General features: G+C 35.6%; 1 protein-coding gene and 1 pseudogene across 1 annotated transcript in view; one reads left to right on the forward strand and one right to left on the reverse strand.

Annotated features, from left to right (window-relative positions):
- The window catches only part of NBEAL1 (neurobeachin like 1), a 179,410-nt gene that overhangs the window by 97,169 nt on the left and 62,538 nt on the right, over positions 1 to 19,703 (forward strand). The window contains exons 31-37 of the mRNA XM_045296671.1: positions 734 to 1,039; positions 1,128 to 1,277; positions 7,000 to 7,157; positions 8,148 to 8,272; positions 9,536 to 9,662; positions 15,347 to 15,495; positions 16,137 to 16,270. Coding sequence (XP_045152606.1) covers positions 734 to 1,039; positions 1,128 to 1,277; positions 7,000 to 7,157; positions 8,148 to 8,272; positions 9,536 to 9,662; positions 15,347 to 15,495; positions 16,137 to 16,270 — 1,149 coding nt within the window. The remainder of the gene's footprint in view (positions 1 to 733; positions 1,040 to 1,127; positions 1,278 to 6,999; positions 7,158 to 8,147; positions 8,273 to 9,535; positions 9,663 to 15,346; positions 15,496 to 16,136; positions 16,271 to 19,703) is intronic.
- Positions 5,159 to 5,425, reverse strand: LOC101640035 (annotated as a pseudogene).

The raw sequence follows: 19,703 nt of genomic DNA on the forward strand, positions 1-19,703 counted from the left end.
GAACTGCTGGCCTAAAGTTTTCACACTCATTCCTCACTGTTTCAATATGGAAGGTTCCTAAAAGACAAGGTCTTCCTTTGAAAATCGGCATTAGGTGAAAGTGGAGGTTTGCTGTGTCCTGTCTTGTAATGCAAGCACAGGATGTGCAGGCATCGTCTTGTCCAGGCCTTGAGGAGCCAGCGCAAATGCTGATCCTGTGAACACTGCTATTGCTGAAGACCTTTGACATCCAGAGTCTCTCTCCTTCTGCTGCTAGCATCCATGAAACTGTGACAGGCTAAGTTATTTACTTGTAGGTAAAATAAAATTGGAGATCTTCCACCGTTCTTGGCATTTATTATATAAAAGTTATGACGTGCACTTATAGGACCAACTTTGAATGAATCTCTGTGAAGGAGACAATGACCTGAGTTGACTGATCAGAGATGAGTTACCTGAACCAGTCACTGACAAAGTGTTGGATATTTGTTTAACATACGTTTTAAAGGCTATTGTTGGAGTTAGAGATAGTGCCTTTCCCTATCTTTGGCAAAATGTAAGGAGGAGTGGAATGTGTGTTTGGATGATAAATAGTCCACCACAACATTTTGTATATTCCAAATTAATAAATAAATGTTACATTTTTAGTTAAAAAAACACTTTTAAAGTAGCTAGACAGAATTTTACAGACAATAAATGTCTGCTCTGTTTACTTATGTATGTGTTTTCTCACCTAAATTACTTTTGCCTCCAGGTATGTGCTATGGCATCAGCAAAGCTAAACACACTCCTTCAGACCAAAGTGATTGAAAATCAGAATGAAGCATGCTATATTTTAGGAAAGCTGGAAAGTGTTCTAAGTCAGTCAATCAAGGAACAGACTGAAATCTACTCCTTTCTCATTCCGCTGGTTCGCACCCTGGTTTCCAAAATCTATGAACTGCTCTTCATGAACCTGCACCTGCCTTCTTTACCGCTTGCCAGTGGTAGCTCCTCATTTTTTGAAGATTTCCAAGAATATTGCAGTTCAAATGAGTGGCAAGTTTACATAGAAAAATATGTAAGTAAGATCTTTTTTGAACGTTTTTTTCCTACTGGATTGTCATTTTATAAATGTTGATGTTAAAATTTGTTTATTTTTAAATAAGATTGTGCCTTCCATGAAGCAGTATGAAATCCGTACGTTCTGTGATGGTCGTGGGAACATGGCAGTCTTTTGGAAAGATTGTTATGAAGCCTTAATGGTGAATATGCATAAACGAGATCGGGAAGGAGGAGAAAGCAAACTGAAATTCCAGGTAAAACTTGTTAAATATTTCAGCAGATGCAACTCTTCATGTTGATTATAAGTACTTAGTATTCAAATAAGATTAATATGATGCCTGAACTTTGCAAACCAATAGGATTATTTGTATCTGTCCAACAATTTTATCAAAATGAAAGGAGAAACAACTCACCAGTTATGGCTAAAACAAATTAATAGCAGAAACAGTCTACACAGAGTGATTGTGTAAGTAGTATGAAGCTGATGGTATGTTAGTAGATTTCTCTAGGGAGATTGGATGTATATCAGTGGTTAAAGGGAAATTTATAGCACTAATGGCTCCACCTAAAACTAGAAAAAAAATGCATTATAAACCCATAGCAACAGGAATTAACAAGGATTAAAAATAAAATTATAATTAGCAAAGAAGAGAAAAAATCAGTGAAACCAAAATCTAGGTGTTCAAAATATTTTTTACTGTTAGATTTCTAGCCAGCTTGCTAAAGTATAACCTGAGAAGTAAAAAAATTACCAATATCAACTGGGCGACATCTAACAATAACAATGAAACTGAAATAAAAGTGTAATAAAGAAAAAAATTACCAATTAAAAAAAAACAATGAAAGAGGTTATTACTGTTGCCTTCATATACATCAAAGTAATACTAAGATGGAACTATATGAGCAAATATTTGAATTTGTTCTGAAACAAATTTTGCAATAGACAACCTTAAGAGACCTATATCTATTAAATTTGTAGTTAAAACCTTCCGAAAAAGAATACTCCGGGCTCAGATCGTTTCACTGACAAATTCTTCCAGACATTTAATGAAGATATGGCACAAGATCCTCACAATCTTGTCAGTAAATATTACAGTGTTGTGAACACTTCCTAACTAAATTTATGACCTATTTTACATCATACCAAAGCCACACAAAGTCAGTACAAGAAAACTACAGACCTTAAAACAAAAACAAAAAAAAAGAAAAGAAAACTACAAACCAGGGACAGGTATGATTCAAATCACAATCTAAGAGGGCTTAAAAAAATGTGTAGAACAATTTAATTATCTTTTAATTCCATTTTTCCATGAATTTTTTGAGGCCCGCTTACATATTTTAAAAAAAAACAGTACATGACAATCATATCAAATTTCCCTGGCAATGTAAAGCTAGTCTCACATTAATAAATCAGTCAATATAACACATTGCGAGGGTTATTAAGAAAAATAATATAGTTACATCAGTAGATGCCAAAAGAGCATTTGACAAAATTTAGTATCCATTCATGAAAGTTCTAAGCACTTTAGGGATAGGTAGGAATATCCAGAACATCTACAGAAATCCTACAAATAACTTTATACAAAAAGATGGAAAATTAAATGTTTTCTTCCTAGGATCAGGATAGCCAACAATGTCCAGTCTTAATGATTTGAGTCAATATTTTATTGTAAGTTTTAGCATTGCAAGAATATAAAAAGAAATAAAAGGCATTCTCATTGGAAAGACACATATAAAATTAATTTTATTTGCAGACAACATGCCTAATTACATTGAAAATTCCAAGGAATGATGAAGAAATTCCTAGTTCTAATAAGTGAGTTTAGCACGGTTTTAAAGACAAGAGAAGTATACAGTATTCAGTCATTTGTTCACACTTAATAATAAACAGAAACTGAAATTTTAAAGGAAACACTATATACCATAACTCTGAAAAGAATGAAGTACTTAGGTATCTGTTCAGTAAAGTATGCGCAGGAGCTATATGCTAGATTGCAAAAACAGTCTTGAACGAAGTTAAAGGAGAGAGATTCCTGGATTGAAGGACTTGGTCACTATCCTAAGTCATTTTAAGAGCCTAATTTTTCCCAAATTAGTCTGAAGATTCGATGCAAACCCAGTCAAAGCCCTACCAACGTCGTTTTTACTCATAGACAAATTGAGTCCAAAATTCACACAGAAGGACAGAAACAAATTTTTCCAAAACAATTTGGAAAAAAAGAAAATTGGAGGCATTAATCTACATGATTTCAAGATTCAAAACAAAGTTCCTGGCCCCCTGGTGGCAGAGTGTGAAATTGGCGAAAGACTGTTAATGTAGATGATCAACAGAAACGTGGGTGAAGGGAGACAGTGGATGGTGTAAGATATGAAAGTGAAAACATAGCCGATATTAAGGGCTCAATTAAAAGGCAAATGTTTTGAGAATGATGATGGCAACAATTGTACAAATGTGCTTGACACAGTGATGTATGTATGGATTGTGATAAGAATTGTATGAGCCCCCAACAAAATGATTTGAAAAAAAAGAAAAGAAAAATATAATTTATGAAGGGTTCACGAGGCTGGGAGGGTGGGGGAGCGAGGAGAAAAAAGAAGAGAAAGGGCTCAAGTGGACAGAAAATGTATTGAAAATGATGTCAACACATGTAAAAATGTGCTTGATAACAATTGATGTATGAATTGTTGTAAGAACTTCCAATAAAATGACTTATTTTTAAAAAAGAATATTAATGTAGGCCTATGGAATAGAACAGAAAGTCCAAAATAGAGATACACTGATATGGTAAGTGATATTTGAGAAAGGTACAATAATAACTCTCTGAAGAGTGCACAATAATTTTAATCAATTGTGCAGAACAGCTGGATAGATTTTAGGAAAAGTAACTGGTTTTTAGAAATAGAAACTGGCTTGTATTCGCATTATACATAAAAATTAAATTTAAATGGATCATGCCTATATAGATGTAAAAGTAAAATGTAAAACTGAAAATGTTCATCTTGATGAAATCATAGGGTAAAAATCTTCATGAGCTTGCATTAACAATTCATAGATGCTAATCTTGGTTCTTAAGAGAAGAAAATTGATTTCATTGTCATTAAAAAATTTGATCTTTAAACAAGATCCTGTTAAAGAATATACACAAGCCAAGGACTGCAGTAGATAACATGCACGTTGTATCAGGAAAAGGACATACTCAAAATATATAAGAACTCTAAAAACTGCACAGTGAAAAAGAAACCACCCCAATAAAACATGAAAATGAGCTTTTATTGCCTGTTATATACTAATATTAAATGTAAAAAACTATCAAACTAACGGGAATTTGTATGGAAGCAGTGTGATGCCTATGTCAAGGTTGGCAATTCAAACCCACCAAGTACTCTCTGAGAGAAAGATTAGAATGTTTGCTCTTGTAAACATGTGTATCTGTGGAGACCCCTTCTATTGCTTTTATTAATGGAATTGACTATGACAATGAGTTGTATATATATATATTTTTTTGTGTGTATGTTTATTAATTTAGTCATTTTTTTCATGTCAATCAAATATGTATTGTGGAAGACCGGAGGAGGGGTTGTGGTATATGGAGAGATCTATAAGTACTAAAGAATTATTTTTCAGTACAGCTATGAAACACCTGTAATTTGAACACTATTAATATTTTAGTTTATACCTGTCATATCTTTAGGTGTGTGTTTGATTTAAACAAAATGGGATAGTTTCATTCACTGCTTACTTCTTAAATGATACTGTGATCATTTTACCTTATCATTTTATGCCTGTATAGCTTTTTACTTTATTATATATTTAAATTTTTCTATTTATATTCAATAATTAGACCTAATTTACCAGTTACACACATACACACACATATGTTTTTTCCCCACATATCTCCAACAGATTTATTTATTTATTTTTTGGAAAGGAATGAATTGTGCCCCCACACCCTCAAAAAATAAAAAATAAATATAAACGTTAGCCATTTTGCTAATTGCTTTATAACCACACAAACGAGTACAGATAGAGGTGTTCCCTTAGCAAGGCTGAAGAGTGCAGTCTCTGGGGTTTGGAAGTTAGGCGGCAGTCCTTGGTTTTGGACGGATCCGTGGGTGTGGGGGCACAACCCATGCTTTACCCAGATTTGAACAGAAGATTGGCCACTTGGCCCAGGTAGAAGTAGAGGAAGTGCTTAGTTTCGTGTGTCGTATAACTACCAAAGTTTCTGCCGGCCATGCAGTGCCAAGGGCGAGTGTACTTCTGGTCAAACTCCTACTTGATGTGGGCGCAATGTTCTTCTCTGTAGAACTTCTCCAGCACCTGAGTAGCGCACTCCACCGAGTCCTGTTGCATCTGCTCCGACTTGTCGGCATTTTTGATCATGGCCTTTTGGTCGCACATGGTCACCATGAAGCTCCGACAAGCAGACTGCAGGTGGTTAGAGTGGCTCAAACACAGCAAGAGGAGCCATTGCTAAGGAAGCCGTGGCACATCTTTAAAAATATTTTTATAGCCACACCTTTATTCTTACCCAGGATGTGTTTCCTAGGATAAGTGGAATTACTGGTATATGATATTGCACAAATCTCTTTAAAACAAATCTTAATATAATGCAACAATTAAATGGTATAATATGTGAAGTACATGCCAGTAAAATTATTAAAAAGAATATGGAGCCACAGTGGCCCTGTTAGGTAAGCATTGGACTGGTAACTATGAGATCAGTGGGTCAAATCCACCATCTGTTCCTCAAGAAGTAGATGAAGCTGTCTGCTCTTAGACAGTTTGACCACCTCCGAAAACCTACATGGAGTTGCTATGAGTTTGGAATCAACTCAATGGCAGTGTACTATTGTCTAATATAAGAATATTCTTATATACTTGAACTTCAAAGTGTCAAACTGATGTTTAAGTATCAGAAGGTACTCTCTTGACAGCCTGAGTTTTCTCAGGAATGATCTGTGTCCAAAATAATTTATTCCTACAAGTCCAGTAATACAACAGCCAAAAATTTAGAATAATGCCAGCTGCTATTTGAGAGAGAGCTATTTTCCTGACCTTATACTAAATAGATCCTAATCTTGATGATGACAATTATTGTGAAGCTCATTTTACAAATGAGGAGGACATTGTGCCTCCAAAGAGTGAAGTAGCTAAGATCTGATTGAAAGTCCAGCTTTCTAAAATTGTTTCATCTCTTTCTTGAAAATATTTTTCCCACTTTAATTAACTATTGAATTATTTGAAACAAATAAATGCTCTGATTTTAGTTCCTAATATGTGAAAAATCAATGTGAGTCAAATAAGCCGGTTTTACCACTTGAAAATTACAATAGTTTAAAATCAGATCTTGAAGTTTTATCTTGATAAAAACTGTTAGCAGAGTTCATGGAAAAATTCCATTAGTTTTTTTTCCCCTCCATTAGTATTTGATTCCATTTTTTTTTTCACCAAACTTTTAAAACCTCATATATGACTCGATTTGCTAGTTAGGATGCTATTCAAACATTAGTTCAAATGGTAAGTTTTAGTTTTCCATCCTGGGGGATTTTTCTGCAGTTTTGTTTCTGACATTGTCCTTGTAGCGATTAGTAGCAATCGTAGAATGTGGCTACTGTGTGCAAAGGCGGGTCTCATCCCAGATGCTTTCTGACAGGAGATCCCAAGGAAACCCGTTTTACTTGAGAGTACGACTTAATACTTTGAGATCAAAAATTCTTTGTTGAGATACTTTCAGTTGTTGAGTTCTTTCCATGTTTATCGTTGGTTAATTTTCTAAGTTAAAAAAGATATATATATAGGCATATGACATATTTATATAAAACATCTTACCTGTGCTTTATCAAATTATTCTAATGGAACAGGAAAACTTATTGATAGTTACCTTCTTTCTCATATGGAGTGACTATATTGGGTCCACCTTTCAAAATGATGGCATTAAAATTTATATGAATATGTAAATTTGTTTCTTTCAGGATTCTTTTGTGGGGCCATTTAACCGAAAAGCACGGCAAGAAAGCATGAGGTATAATAATATGCTTAAACAACTTAGCAGCCAGCAGTTGGCTACTCTGAGACGCTGGAAGGCGGTACAGCTCTATCTGACATGTGAAAGGGGACCTTGGGCTGAAAGGTAAGAATATATAATTTACTACCTTTTTATTTTAGAATTTAGATCTAGAACTTTTTGAGTCAATGGGCCCCTTTATGCTAATGTTTCTTTTTAAAGTTTGTATAAAAAAGAATGGTTTTAATAACTGTCAATTTATTTTTGTGAATTCTAGCTCTGGGATGTTTAGAGGTTTGTATGTAAACATTTTCACCCTGAAGTTATTTCTGTTTCTTTTATTCTGTGTAGTAGATAGTTTCTTGAACATTAGACTCTTTCAAAAAAAATCATTTTATTTGGGGCTCATACAGCTCGTATCACAATCCATACATCTATTGTGTCAAGCACATTTGTACATAGAATATTAGGCTCCTTTTATAATTTTTGACTCTTCTTTGGTCTTCTTTTTGGAACATTAGACTCAAGTTTTGACTTTTTCTCCCTGCTTTCCAGAGACTACCACTGTGAACTAGGATTAGTGATATTATACTTACTTTTCACTTATTGACTATCTTGGTATTAGTCATTTTGCATTTCTAACTACAGTAAAAAAGTCTGTGGGTTTGGAGGAGCTGACACTAAGGGCTTACTAGAAAATAAATGTCTAGAAAATAATGATGGCAACATATGTGTTTGATACAGTTGATGTAAGGATTGTTCCAAGAGCTGTAAGAGCCCCCAATAAAATGTTTAATAAAAAACAAAGTCTAAAATATGGCTACTATGCACATTAGCCACATCCTACCTATAAAGCACTTGTCATTTGGGGTAAATAATTTAACCTTTCTCAGCTTCAGTTTTATCATCTGTATATTACAGCTGTACATACCCACTTAGATTTTCTTTCTTGGTTGTTTCATCCATGAGAGAAAATGTGATATGGTTTTTGTTATTTAATTTAAGTGTTGCTAAACAAATATAAAGTATTTGATGCTATTTACATTATTTCAGCCAATGAGTGTTTTGCGATACTAAGCTAAATAGCTTTACTTGTTTTTGTATGAATATTCATAGGAAGGAGAACCCAAGTCACTGGAAACTAACTAATGTAGAAAATTATTCCCGTATGAGACTTAAATTGGTGCCGAATTATAACTTCAAAACCCATGAGGAAGCTAGTGCTTTGAGAGATAATCTAGGTGAGTCCTAATGACCATTTAATTGTTGGATGTCCGGAGGGTGTGGGTGGGGTTAGTCATTGTTGGCTTATTGTTCATGAAGGACAGGTGATATTTTACCATTGATATTTAAATACTGTTTGTGTTCAGTGCTGTTGTTCCTCTATGATGACTGTTGTTAATTCTAAGATGACTTCATATTTTAGTTGGTTATAATTTTTCAAAGAAAAAATAAATTTAAAATGATAAAATTATATGTAATATGAAGTGCTATGTCACTCACATTCATTTACTGTGAAACAAAGCACTTTTCCCTTAACTTTATAAGCTTTCTGAGACCTAGGCTAATGTTAATGTTAGGTATATAGTCTTTTGCTTTATAACCTGCTCTTAGAGAACTCAAAAAAAAAAAAAAGAGAGAACTCAAAATCCAGACTCACTGCTGTCAAGTCAGCTCCGACTTAGAACATCCCTGTAGGACACACTAGAACTGCTCTCCATGGGTTTCTGGGGCTGCATATCTTTATGGGATTAGGCAGCCTCATCTTTTGCCTGTGGAGTGAGTGACTGGTGGTTTTGAACCACTCACTTCATAGTTAGCTGCCCAACACATAACCCACTGAGTTGCCAACCTCACACTCACTGGTTCTAATCTATCCATCAATCCTCATGTGAAAGATAAAGCTTTGCTCCCCTGGAGATTTAAAGTCTTTGAATTCCACAGTGACAATTCTACTCTGTCATATAGGGTCACTGTGAGTCAGAATTGATTCGATGGTAGTGAATAAATCAACTTTAGAACAGCGATTCTCAACCTGTGGGTCGCAACCTCTTTGGAGGTCGAAGGACCCTTTCACAAGCATCGCTCATTCATAACAGTAGCAAAATTACAGTTATGAAGTAGCAAAGAAAATTATTTTATGGTTGCGGGGGTCACCACACATGAGGAACCGTATTAAAGGGTTGCAGCCTTAGGAAGGTTGAGAACCACTGCTCTAGACCCTGAATACTGTAGATTGAGTAATGTCATTTTCTGAAATATGACACTTAAAATTATGTAACTTAGTAAAATTTCAAAACTAACTTTAAGGCTTTTTTTTTTTTAATTTCTAAAACTCTTTAGGAAGCAGTTTCTTTCTAACCGTCTTGATAACTTGTTTCCTTTTTTAAAGAACAACAACAACAAAACCCAAACCAAATTGACAACCTTGAGTCATTGCTGATTCACAGTGATCCAAGAGACGGTCTTAGTTGCTATTTAGTACATGATTTTTGTTTGAACAGGAATCCAGCACTCACAGCCTTCCAGTGATTCCTTACTTTTGGAAGTCGTGAAACAAGTAAAAGTTAGTGATGTGGAAGAGGATAGATTAGACCTTCCTGAAGATGACACAACAAACAGAGTAAATATGTATGTATAACATTTGAAATAATTTTTCATTATTTTTTCCGAGACATGAAATATTAAATTGTGGAAGATAATTGCTTGACATTTTATACTTTGTATTTTATATGTTCAATAGTTAATGCTAAATTAGCTGTTAGAAGTCTATCTGTGTAATTGAGATTATTAAGAAAGATTTCTTAGAACTAGAGTAACATGGAGCTGAATGGTAAAATTAGAAAACATTTTAACTGAATTATATTGAAAATATAATATCTCAAATTAGTTTAGATAGAAATGTAGAGCATTGAATAAGACTGCTTATGTAAACAGAAGGAAAGAAGCAAAAATCCATGAAAGAGAAAGCCAAAAAAATTAAAAGCTTGTTATTGAAATGTCATTTAAATGGATGACAAGTGTAAGCCCCTTGCGAGACAGACCAGGAAAAAAAGGCATCGTAAATTACTATTACCTGGAATGAGAGTTAAAATTATTGCTAACATTAAAATGATTCTGTCAACCAAAATTATAAATCCAGGGAATCTCCTTCAAAATGAAGGCGCTGGTGCTGGAATATGTGTATACCCAAGTGCAAAAAAATGAATTTGGTACTTGATTAAATTGTGTCCTTCCAAATATGTGTCGTAAATCTTATCTTTATGCCTGTGACAGCAATCCCATTTGGTAAGTGGTTGTCCTCCTTGAATTACAAGGTAGGGTTAAAGTAGGATATACTTTACCGGATATAATAGAAGAAAATTAAGCAACCAGAGATGGGGAAAAGATGCATACCAAGTCACTTGGAGATTTCCAAGCAACCAGGCACCAGACATTGAGAGACTGAGACCATTTCCACAGGCAGCAGAGAGAAGAAGCCATCTCTGAGAGTCAGTACCCACAATTTGATCTTCTAGCTTTCTGAACTGTGGGAAAATATGTTTGTCTGCTGAATGTGCTCATTTATGGTTCTGTTGTAGCGGCACTAGATTATTAAATTAATTCCATTTCCAGGAGAGTGGGGTGCTGCCTCTAACGGATACTGAAAATGTATAAGTAATTTTGGAATTGGGTGATGAGTTCAGGCTGGGAGAGCTTCATGGTTCCTAACCGAGCACTCATTTGTTAGCCGTTCGTCATGTGGTGGTGGCTTGCATGTTGCTGTTATGCTAAAAGCGGTGTCCCTGGTCCTTCATACACCTATAGGATTGCCCATGTTGGACGGGTTTCCGTGGAGCTTCCCGACTCAGACAGACTTAAGACAGAGGAGAGGGGTTCCAGTTGTGAGGAATTAGCCACTGAAAAACTGAAGAATAGCGATGAGACTGTGAGATCCCTCATGACACAGATGGCTTGGAGGACAGTATTTTGCTTAGTGAATTAGTTAAATACAAATGTGCAAATACCATTTGAGACCACTGTTATTTTAAAAAGTGAAGGAAAAAAGTTATTACAAAAAGAATTCTGCGCTCTTCAATTTATACACACGTCAAAAAAGCAATTTTGGCATTCTCAAGAGACTCAAATCATGTTCTTTTTGAATGTTCTTTGAGTTAGGGGAGCAAAATACTCTGAAGGACAGTAGGGTGGACTGCATAAGATTTACCCCTGGGGGGGGGGGGCTATAAAAGCGATTGGCATAACCTTCTGAGCTGAACTCCCTGCCTTGAATTTAACTGACCCAGCAGATCCCCTTAGAAGCCATTTAAAAAAAAATTATTGATATTATCTTACCCATTCCAATATATTCATTCATACAGTTCTGTTCTATCACATTGGGTGGGGTTATACAATCATCAATGAGAAGCCATTATTTTGATTGGACCTTGTGATAATAATTCATTTTGTAAGAATTAATACCAAAGTAGCCCCAAGAAGTTGGAGATTGAAAATGTCCCAAAAGTCCAACTCTTGCAAGATGGTAATCTATTCTATGTTACCCCCAACTCTTCCCTGGAATCTATTCTTTCATGTCTCTGGGTTCTGTGAATCACTGTAGTTTCCCATGGAACTCATGGAAGTTCAAGGAAATGTCTCACATGGTGGTAAGTGCTGTTCAGTTCAAAATCCAAAAATCAGTCAAGGGTAAGCCTGATGGGCCAGATGACACATGCCATTCCTGACTCTTGCTGGTGATGAGATCATACCCCAGGCTTCTAAGTGGGTTCATTTTATTAGAAGCAGAATGGCATTGCCAGGAATCTTATTCACAGTTACTCACAGGTGAATCCCATCAGAATCTTCCGCCACCTTTTTACCAGACCCATGCAGGGAAAGGTGGTTTGGTGGGAGTTACATGGCACAGTCAAATTTCACCCACATGTAATCATCTATTCTCTACCCTTGGACTATCCTACTTAGGAATGTGTACTGGGCCTTCCAGTAGACATCGGTCTGCTGCTAATCTTAATTAGTCAGGCGTTTTCTCAGGCCACGCTAGAAACAGTTTTCTTTCTCCCGTGAGATGTAGCATATAATTCTTTACATCCCTTACAATAAAGTGACCAGATTTTAACATTGACCGGGGAGGGGAGTGGGGGCTGTTTCTTGATTAAAAATTTGGTCTATGTGGAGCAACAAAAATTTTCATAGAACTCCAAAATAGTATTGTAATATATTTTTTTAATTTCAACATAAGTACAATTTACAAATATAATACATTAAAAAGTATGTATAGTATTATTTTATTCTTTGGCATATTTCTCATTTGTGAATTTTTTTAGTAGATTGCTGTCGTTTAAAGGTCATGAAATTTTTCACAAGAATCTGTTAAATTATATTTCACACATAAAATGGCTTTCAAAGTTTCAACACTTAATTGTGAATTTTCTGATGTCCACACTTTATTTACTGTAGAAAAAATGCGTTCAGTCGCAGCATTAGTTCCTGGTAAGGACATCGCGTATTCCACAATTTTTAGTGCATTACTGTATGGAACATGGTTTGTTTCAAAATGACGAAATATTTCTAACCATTTGTTCTCTATTGTGATTTTTGCTGATGCCCAAGATTTAACCTTTTCCTTATCAATATATTTTTTTAATAATGATACCTCATTAAAAAGATCATTTTTGGAAATATTACTATGGGAAATTTTGAGTAACATGATCGAATGATTTTTGCACATCATTCCAGTACTGTCTGCTAAATTCAAATGAAATAAATAACTTACCTAAATTATCTGAATAGCTGATTTGTTGACATCACTTGTTTAACTAGCACTATCACGCAGTACGATGTGTATCATCTGAGAGACAGTTACAAAATGTTTTTGTCGTTGCCAATGCCAAAAAATGCCATTGTTCATTAAGTCCAAACAATGGTGGTCAAATTCTAACAACTGATCAACAATGCGAACTTTGATAAGCAGTTCTTGATAGTCAGTTCTCAACAATTATTTGTTATTATTAAAGTTTAACATTATAAAATTAGCAAAAATAATATAACACTCATATCCTGGCGAAATAGCCACATAGCAGCCAAAAACCGTTATCTTCCCTTCCCATTCTCCCACCGTTCCCTAGCTTGTCGTGCATTCTTTCCAAAAATCGGGACTGTTTTAAAACACCGTGGGACGTGAGACAAATTGTTGAAAATCGGGACATTTGGTCACCTTACTTATAAGTAACAGAAACCAAGATACCCATTAAATAATGAATATGGTCTGATTCACACCCTCTACTAAGATCAGAACTCATTTTCATCCCATTCCTATTTATTAGCAGATAATACCCTCCAAAATGAGATTATAGCCATCGGATATGTGAAATCTAGAATTACACTATCTCATCTAAGGCAGTGGTTCTCAAACTGTGGGTCACAACCCCTTTGGGGGTTGAACAACCCTTTCACGGGTCACCTGATTCATAACAGTAGTGAAATTACAGTTATGAAATAGCAATGAAAATAACTTTATGGTTGGGGGGGGTCACCACAACATGAGGGCGGCGGCATTAGGAAGGTTGAGAACCACTTTTCTAAGGGATTATGACTGGAAGGGCCATTTTTTTAAGGTGCCCTAACAAGATTAAGACAAGTGCTCTGCTGAGAGAATTTATCTACAGCCATCTGCTGATCACAGACTTGTTTCAACACCATTTGTGCATACATGAATTGCATCTCTAGTGCCAACGCCCTTTTCCTCCTTAGGTAGTATAGCAGCACTCAGTAAGTCAGAAAGTAACCAAAGGGAAAAATTGGACTTCATCAAAATTTACAACTTGATGCATTACAAGACATCATGAAGAAAGTGAAAAGAGAGACCGGGCTCGCTGACTTCATAGAGCTGAAGTCTATGACTCTTACAGGGCTTTTAAGCCTGGAACTGACCTCAGTCCTGTAGCTCAACTTCCATACAGTAGACTGGTCTGTAAGGTTAGAAATAACACGAGCGCAGTAAGCACTCTTTAGGTAGAATTCAGCCTTACTATACCAAAAGAACAGCATTTGCCCAGGGGCAAGGCTCAAAAGATTAGGAAGAGATAGAAAGAGGACAAATGGAAATGCTAAACAGAGGGAGGAAGTGGGAAGAGTATTAAATTGCGGGAATTGCAATCAGTATCACAAAGTATGAATTGTTCATTGGAATAACAATTTGCTCTGCAGACTTCCACTCAAATCATAAGAGAGTGAAAAGAAAACTTAATGAGATAATTTCAAGTCATGTATTTCATAAGGCTCTATAAATAAGGCTCAAGACTCTATAAATAAGGCTCATAAGGCTCAAGTCATATATTTTATAAGGCTCTATAAATCCAGGATTTAGAAAGAACTCTTAAAATTCAACAGTGAAAATACAAATAACCCACTTAAAAGCAGAATGAAGGCCCTCAGTATGCATCGCTCATAGAAGACATTAAAACACCTGTAAGCACTTGAGCATATACTCCAGTTCCAGGGCCAGGGGCATCCCGTGATGGTGATACGCTAATTTTTATTGCACTTGAAATTTTTCTTTGTACAGTTTTAGAATAAAAATTAGTATTTTAATATTCCATTGATGAAACACGCAGTATTCCTCTGGTTCTGATGAGGCTTCCTCATCCCCCACTCTTATGGCCCTAATCCTGCATTTCAATTCTGGCTAGACCGGAGCATGTACATTGGTCCAGATAAGACCCCACGACACACGGAATCCAGGTCAGATAAACCCCTCAGGAATAGAAATGGGAGTAGCGATACCAGGAGGGCAGCAGGGAGGAGGGCAGAAAGGCGGAACCGATTGCAATAATCGACACATAATCCCACCCCCCAGGCGGATGAGTAACAGAAACATTGGGTGAAGGGAGACAACGATCAGTGTAAGAAAAACAGTGCTTTAATAAATTATTTCCAAAAATGCCATTAAAGTGCGTACTTTTATTCACAGATTCAAGTATTTTCTGAGTCAGACCAGGTGTCCCCGAATATAACTAAAAAGACATGCCAATACTGCTGATTGTTTGACCTGTCTTCTGGCTGCACTGCTGATTATTTTGACTGTATTAATGGATCATATGCAATTAAACTGTAATGCATATTCTTCAATGAAACCAAACCATTGTGTTAACTAAAAATATTTGGGCAATATTTGTATAATTTAAGATACAGTATGCTATTTCTGTAGATAACTCAAATACTCTTTCTTGGGTTATTATAGCCATTTGATGTTTATTGGAATATGCTATTCTTTTCATTTAAGCAATATATAATATTGGATGTTTGTTCATTTCCAGTGATGAGAAAGAAGAACAAGATCAAAAAGAAAAATTGGTGTTGATGGAAGACTGTGAACTTATTACAGTAGTTGATGTGATTCCTGGAAGATTAGAAATCACTACTCAACATATTTACTTCTATGATGGAAGCATTGAAAAAGAAGATGGTAAGAAGTTCTGGGAGATTAATTTTTGTTATCTACTAATTAACTTTTTAGTTGATGAATCATGAATGAGAAGGAAACAATAAGACAAGACTGTGAAATTGTAGTTGGTCATAGAGAGAGAAGTGGAAAATCAAAATAGGATTAAATTCCTCATTCAACAATATGTTGACAGGAAAACATTTATTGTTACTATTAATGTACTTTGAAAGATTTGACCCGAGAAAGCTACCATAAGCCTAAATTTGAAGTGCAATCATAATTTTATCATACTTTTGCATTATATGAATTTTTGTTGGGATTTGTTACTTGTAGAGGTTACTCATCTTATCTTTGATGTGATAATGAAAGGAATGATTAAGATATCCACCTAAAGCGAAAATGAAAAATATTTCTGAAACATAGTATTCGGAATTATTCTCTGTTCTCATGAGAACGCGGTAGGATAGCTAAGGAATTTTTTTAGTAGCTATAAAAGAATCATAATTTAAACCATCTAATAAATTTAGTAAATGGTTATGACGGATTCAATTCTTCCTCTTTTTAAAAAATTCTTCCTCTTTAAGTTTTCATTTTTTCAGTAATGACTTATTTTCTGCATAGCACAAGTAACTGTAAGAGGCCTTGTGGTCCTTTTGTTTCAGGAGTAGGTTTTGATTTCAAGTGGCCTCACTCCCAAGTTCGAGAGATTCACCTGCGGCGTTACAATTTAAGGAGGTCAGCCCTTGAAATTTTTCATGTCGACCAATCCAACTACTTTCTCAATTTCAGAAAAGAGGTATGTAAGATCCTATCTTGCTAGGCACCCTGAATGCTATCCCAGCTAGTAAAATTTAACCAAGCCTTCAGGTTATATACTATTTGGTCAGGTCAGAATATTAGAGGGGGTGTGGAATATATATATATATTTGGGGCTTTCAGTATGATAGGCATTTTTGTTGGGATTTATTTATATTTGAGTGTCAGGAGGGAAGTTGTTATCAATTCTTCTACATGTATGAGCGGTGATGCTTCAAAAAGTCTGTAAAAAATTAAAAGATAATGAAATATTTCTATGACCTTTTTGAAGTCCCCTATTACTACACAGGGGTGGTCAAAAAGTATTGCTACTAGAATTCCAGGTCATACATGCCAACATAGCATGTGTAAACATGTTTCTGTGATCAGTGAAGGGCTGCACACAATAAAACAGTAAGTTCTCCGAGGATATCTGTTTCAAGGTGGAGAGATCAACTCAGAAGGTTGTGATCACTGGTTTTTTGCATCCACAAAGAATAGTCTTGACAGATTTTTGTCCCCTCCTCCCCTCCAAGGACACAAGACTATCCCAGGGCTTGTTATCAGGAAATTTGAAGAAAACTGAAAATTGCATTGGTGAGATAAAGGCCAGGAAAGGTGTGCAAGTAATTGCTTTCTATCACAACCACGTATCTGCTCCTTCTTGTGGATTGGAAGCACTAGCTTACAAGTTAGGGTTCTGGTGGCATATGCCTTGGGCTGTAATCCCCAAGTCAGCAGTTCAAAACCACCAGCAGCTCCTTGGGACAAAGACGGGGCTTTAATTCCCATTCAGAGTTGAAGTCTGAGAAACTCATTCACTGACAGTTCTACGCTGTCCTATAGGATCACTGTGAATCAGTATTGACCTCTATTGCAATGAGTAAAATCGTGTATGAATTTCATTTGGAAATCTTATTCCATCTTCCTGTCAGTCTTGATTTTGTTCCTTCATGCTTCTTTTTGTTCTCCAAAGAAAGACCATGTCAGTGGCACACAATTGAAATCCCTCGAGGATGCTAAAACTTCGTTTATAAAGTACTATAAATTATAGAGTCCTTTTGGTATAGTGGCTATGAGTTGGGTTACTAACTGCAAGGTCAGCAGTTTGAAAACACCAGCCGCTTCATGGGAGAAACATGAGGATTTCCACTCCTGCAAAGAGTTAGTCTCTGAAACCCACAGTCGCTCTTGTACACTGCACTGTGGTGCACTGTGAGTTGGAATCAACCCAGTGGCAGTGAGTTTTGAGAAATCACAGCACAGAATTTCTTGGAAAAGGTTAAGAGTAGTGCGAACAGTGTCTTCACAAGTGTATATCCCCAGATGGGGGGGTAGCTTCACATTTTTATTATCTTTTTTATTCTTATTTTTGCTGAGACCCAACTGGCTAGGTCGTCTACCTCAACGCCTTGCTTTTTTTAAAAATACTGTTTTTATTGACATACCTTACATATTCCAGTGTATCCATTCACACACAATTCTATTGTTCAGTCCCCTTGGGTGGGGTTATACAATCAGCAATGCTGTCAGCTTCCCTTCCCCCTCCCTTTTTGATTATTTTTGTTTCTAAGGTTTACTATGATTTTGTTGCATTACATTTTCACTTACCCTTGTGGGTATATGCATGGGAAAATGGAATTTTTCTACCAAGTGTTTAAAGTGCCCCCTCGTGTATAAATAGATAGGAAGTAGGTAGGTAGACAACTACAGAAGCCATAGTTGTTGAAAATCAGTCGATTAAAGTGCCTTGCAGTATTTGATTTTGGTATACTATGCAATAAATATGGTATGCCTGGATATTTGATAATATAATGGGTTCAAATCCTGTAATAATGAGACATCTATTTCTTATAATAATATAATTATAAAATAATTTCAGAGCATAATTTGAAGCCAAATCTGGGCTCAAACATCATTCCTACCACAAGCTCTGTAGCCTTGGGACAGCGTCAGACTTGCATAATGTTCTGGTGACTCTCCCCCTCTGCCTGACTCTCCTCCCAATTTTATCTCACTTAACTAACTAATAAAACCCTCATTTGTTCAATTTTGCTACCATGCTTGAGATTAATCAGACAAGAAGTTGTGTTCTTCAGTGGGACCTAGGTTTATGTACTAAATTACTTGATTCAAGCATTTTAAGAGTATTTTTCTATTTTAAAAATAAAATTCCATTTGCTATTACATGGATCTCCCCTACGAAAATACAAATTATACATTTTTCGAAAGCTATGTCATGTAGTTACCACGTCTGTACCTGTTTAATGTTGTACATTGTATGACACAAGTTTTTCACTTTTGTTTTAATATTTTGTTGTGTTTTAGGTGTGAGAGTTTACATAGCAAAGTAGATTCTCGTTCAACTGTTTTTATGCATGTTACTTCATGACACTGTTTACATTATTCAAAATATCTCACACTTATCATTTTTTACCATTTTATTTTCATTCATTTAGCTGCCCTGCCTTTTCTTAGTTTTTCATGTTTGTTTTACAGTAAATCTGGACCATTTAGTCTCATGTAATTGAATATATCAGGAAGCACAGCACACACTAGTAATATTGTTTATAAAGCCAGCCATTCTATTATTTGGATGAATGCTGGCTACCAGGAGTGACTGCTAAGTTCCAAGGTACAAAGATAGCTTAGAGTTGTCACCTTGGCATTTCATTTGGTCTTTGTTTGGTCCATTAAGTCTGGCCTCTTTTTAGGAACTTGAGTTCTGTGTTTTTCTCCCATATCTCTCTAGTACTTTCCCTGATCAGAATAGTAGTGGTAGCCAGACACCGACCAGTTTTTCTGGTTTCAGGCTAGATGAATAAATATGGTTTTTAAAGTATGTTTTTATAAAGTACCCCTCCTTCATAACAGCGATCAGATTAGATAGCATATCATAGATGAGGAAACAAGTTCAAAGGTGAATCTAATTTTACTTCATATTTACATAGTTCTGACTAATTCTCAATAGGATAAAGGTTATTATATTTAATTTTCAAAAGAGACTCAGTAAATGAAATGATTTCCCAATATGATTAGTAAGCGATATAACTAAATTTGAGTGAGATTTGAACAGTTTTGTGATTCTAAGTCAAATGATCTTTTAATTATTTAATTAAAAGATCATTTTATTGGTGCGCTTATAGCTCTTATAACTATCCATACATCAATTGTATCAAGCATATTTGTACATATGTTGCCATTGTTATTTTCTAAACATTTACTTTCTATTCAGCCCTTAGCATTATCTCCTCCCCCCCCCCCCACCACAAAGGTGTTAAACTTTAACCTGAGTCTGGAATTATCCACTTTCCAATGCATTCTTGTGATTAGCAGCCCAACTTGTAACCACTACGCCACCAGGGCTCCCTCCAATGCATTCTTTAAAAAAAAATAATTTTATCAGGTGCTCTTATAACTCTTATCACAATCCG

The sequence above is a fragment of the Echinops telfairi genome, unplaced genomic scaffold (assembly GCF_000313985.2).
Source record: "Echinops telfairi isolate 266 unplaced genomic scaffold, ASM31398v2 ScPeMD7_3;HRSCAF=10, whole genome shotgun sequence".
NCBI classification, from domain to species: Eukaryota; Metazoa; Chordata; class Mammalia; order Afrosoricida; family Tenrecidae; genus Echinops; species Echinops telfairi.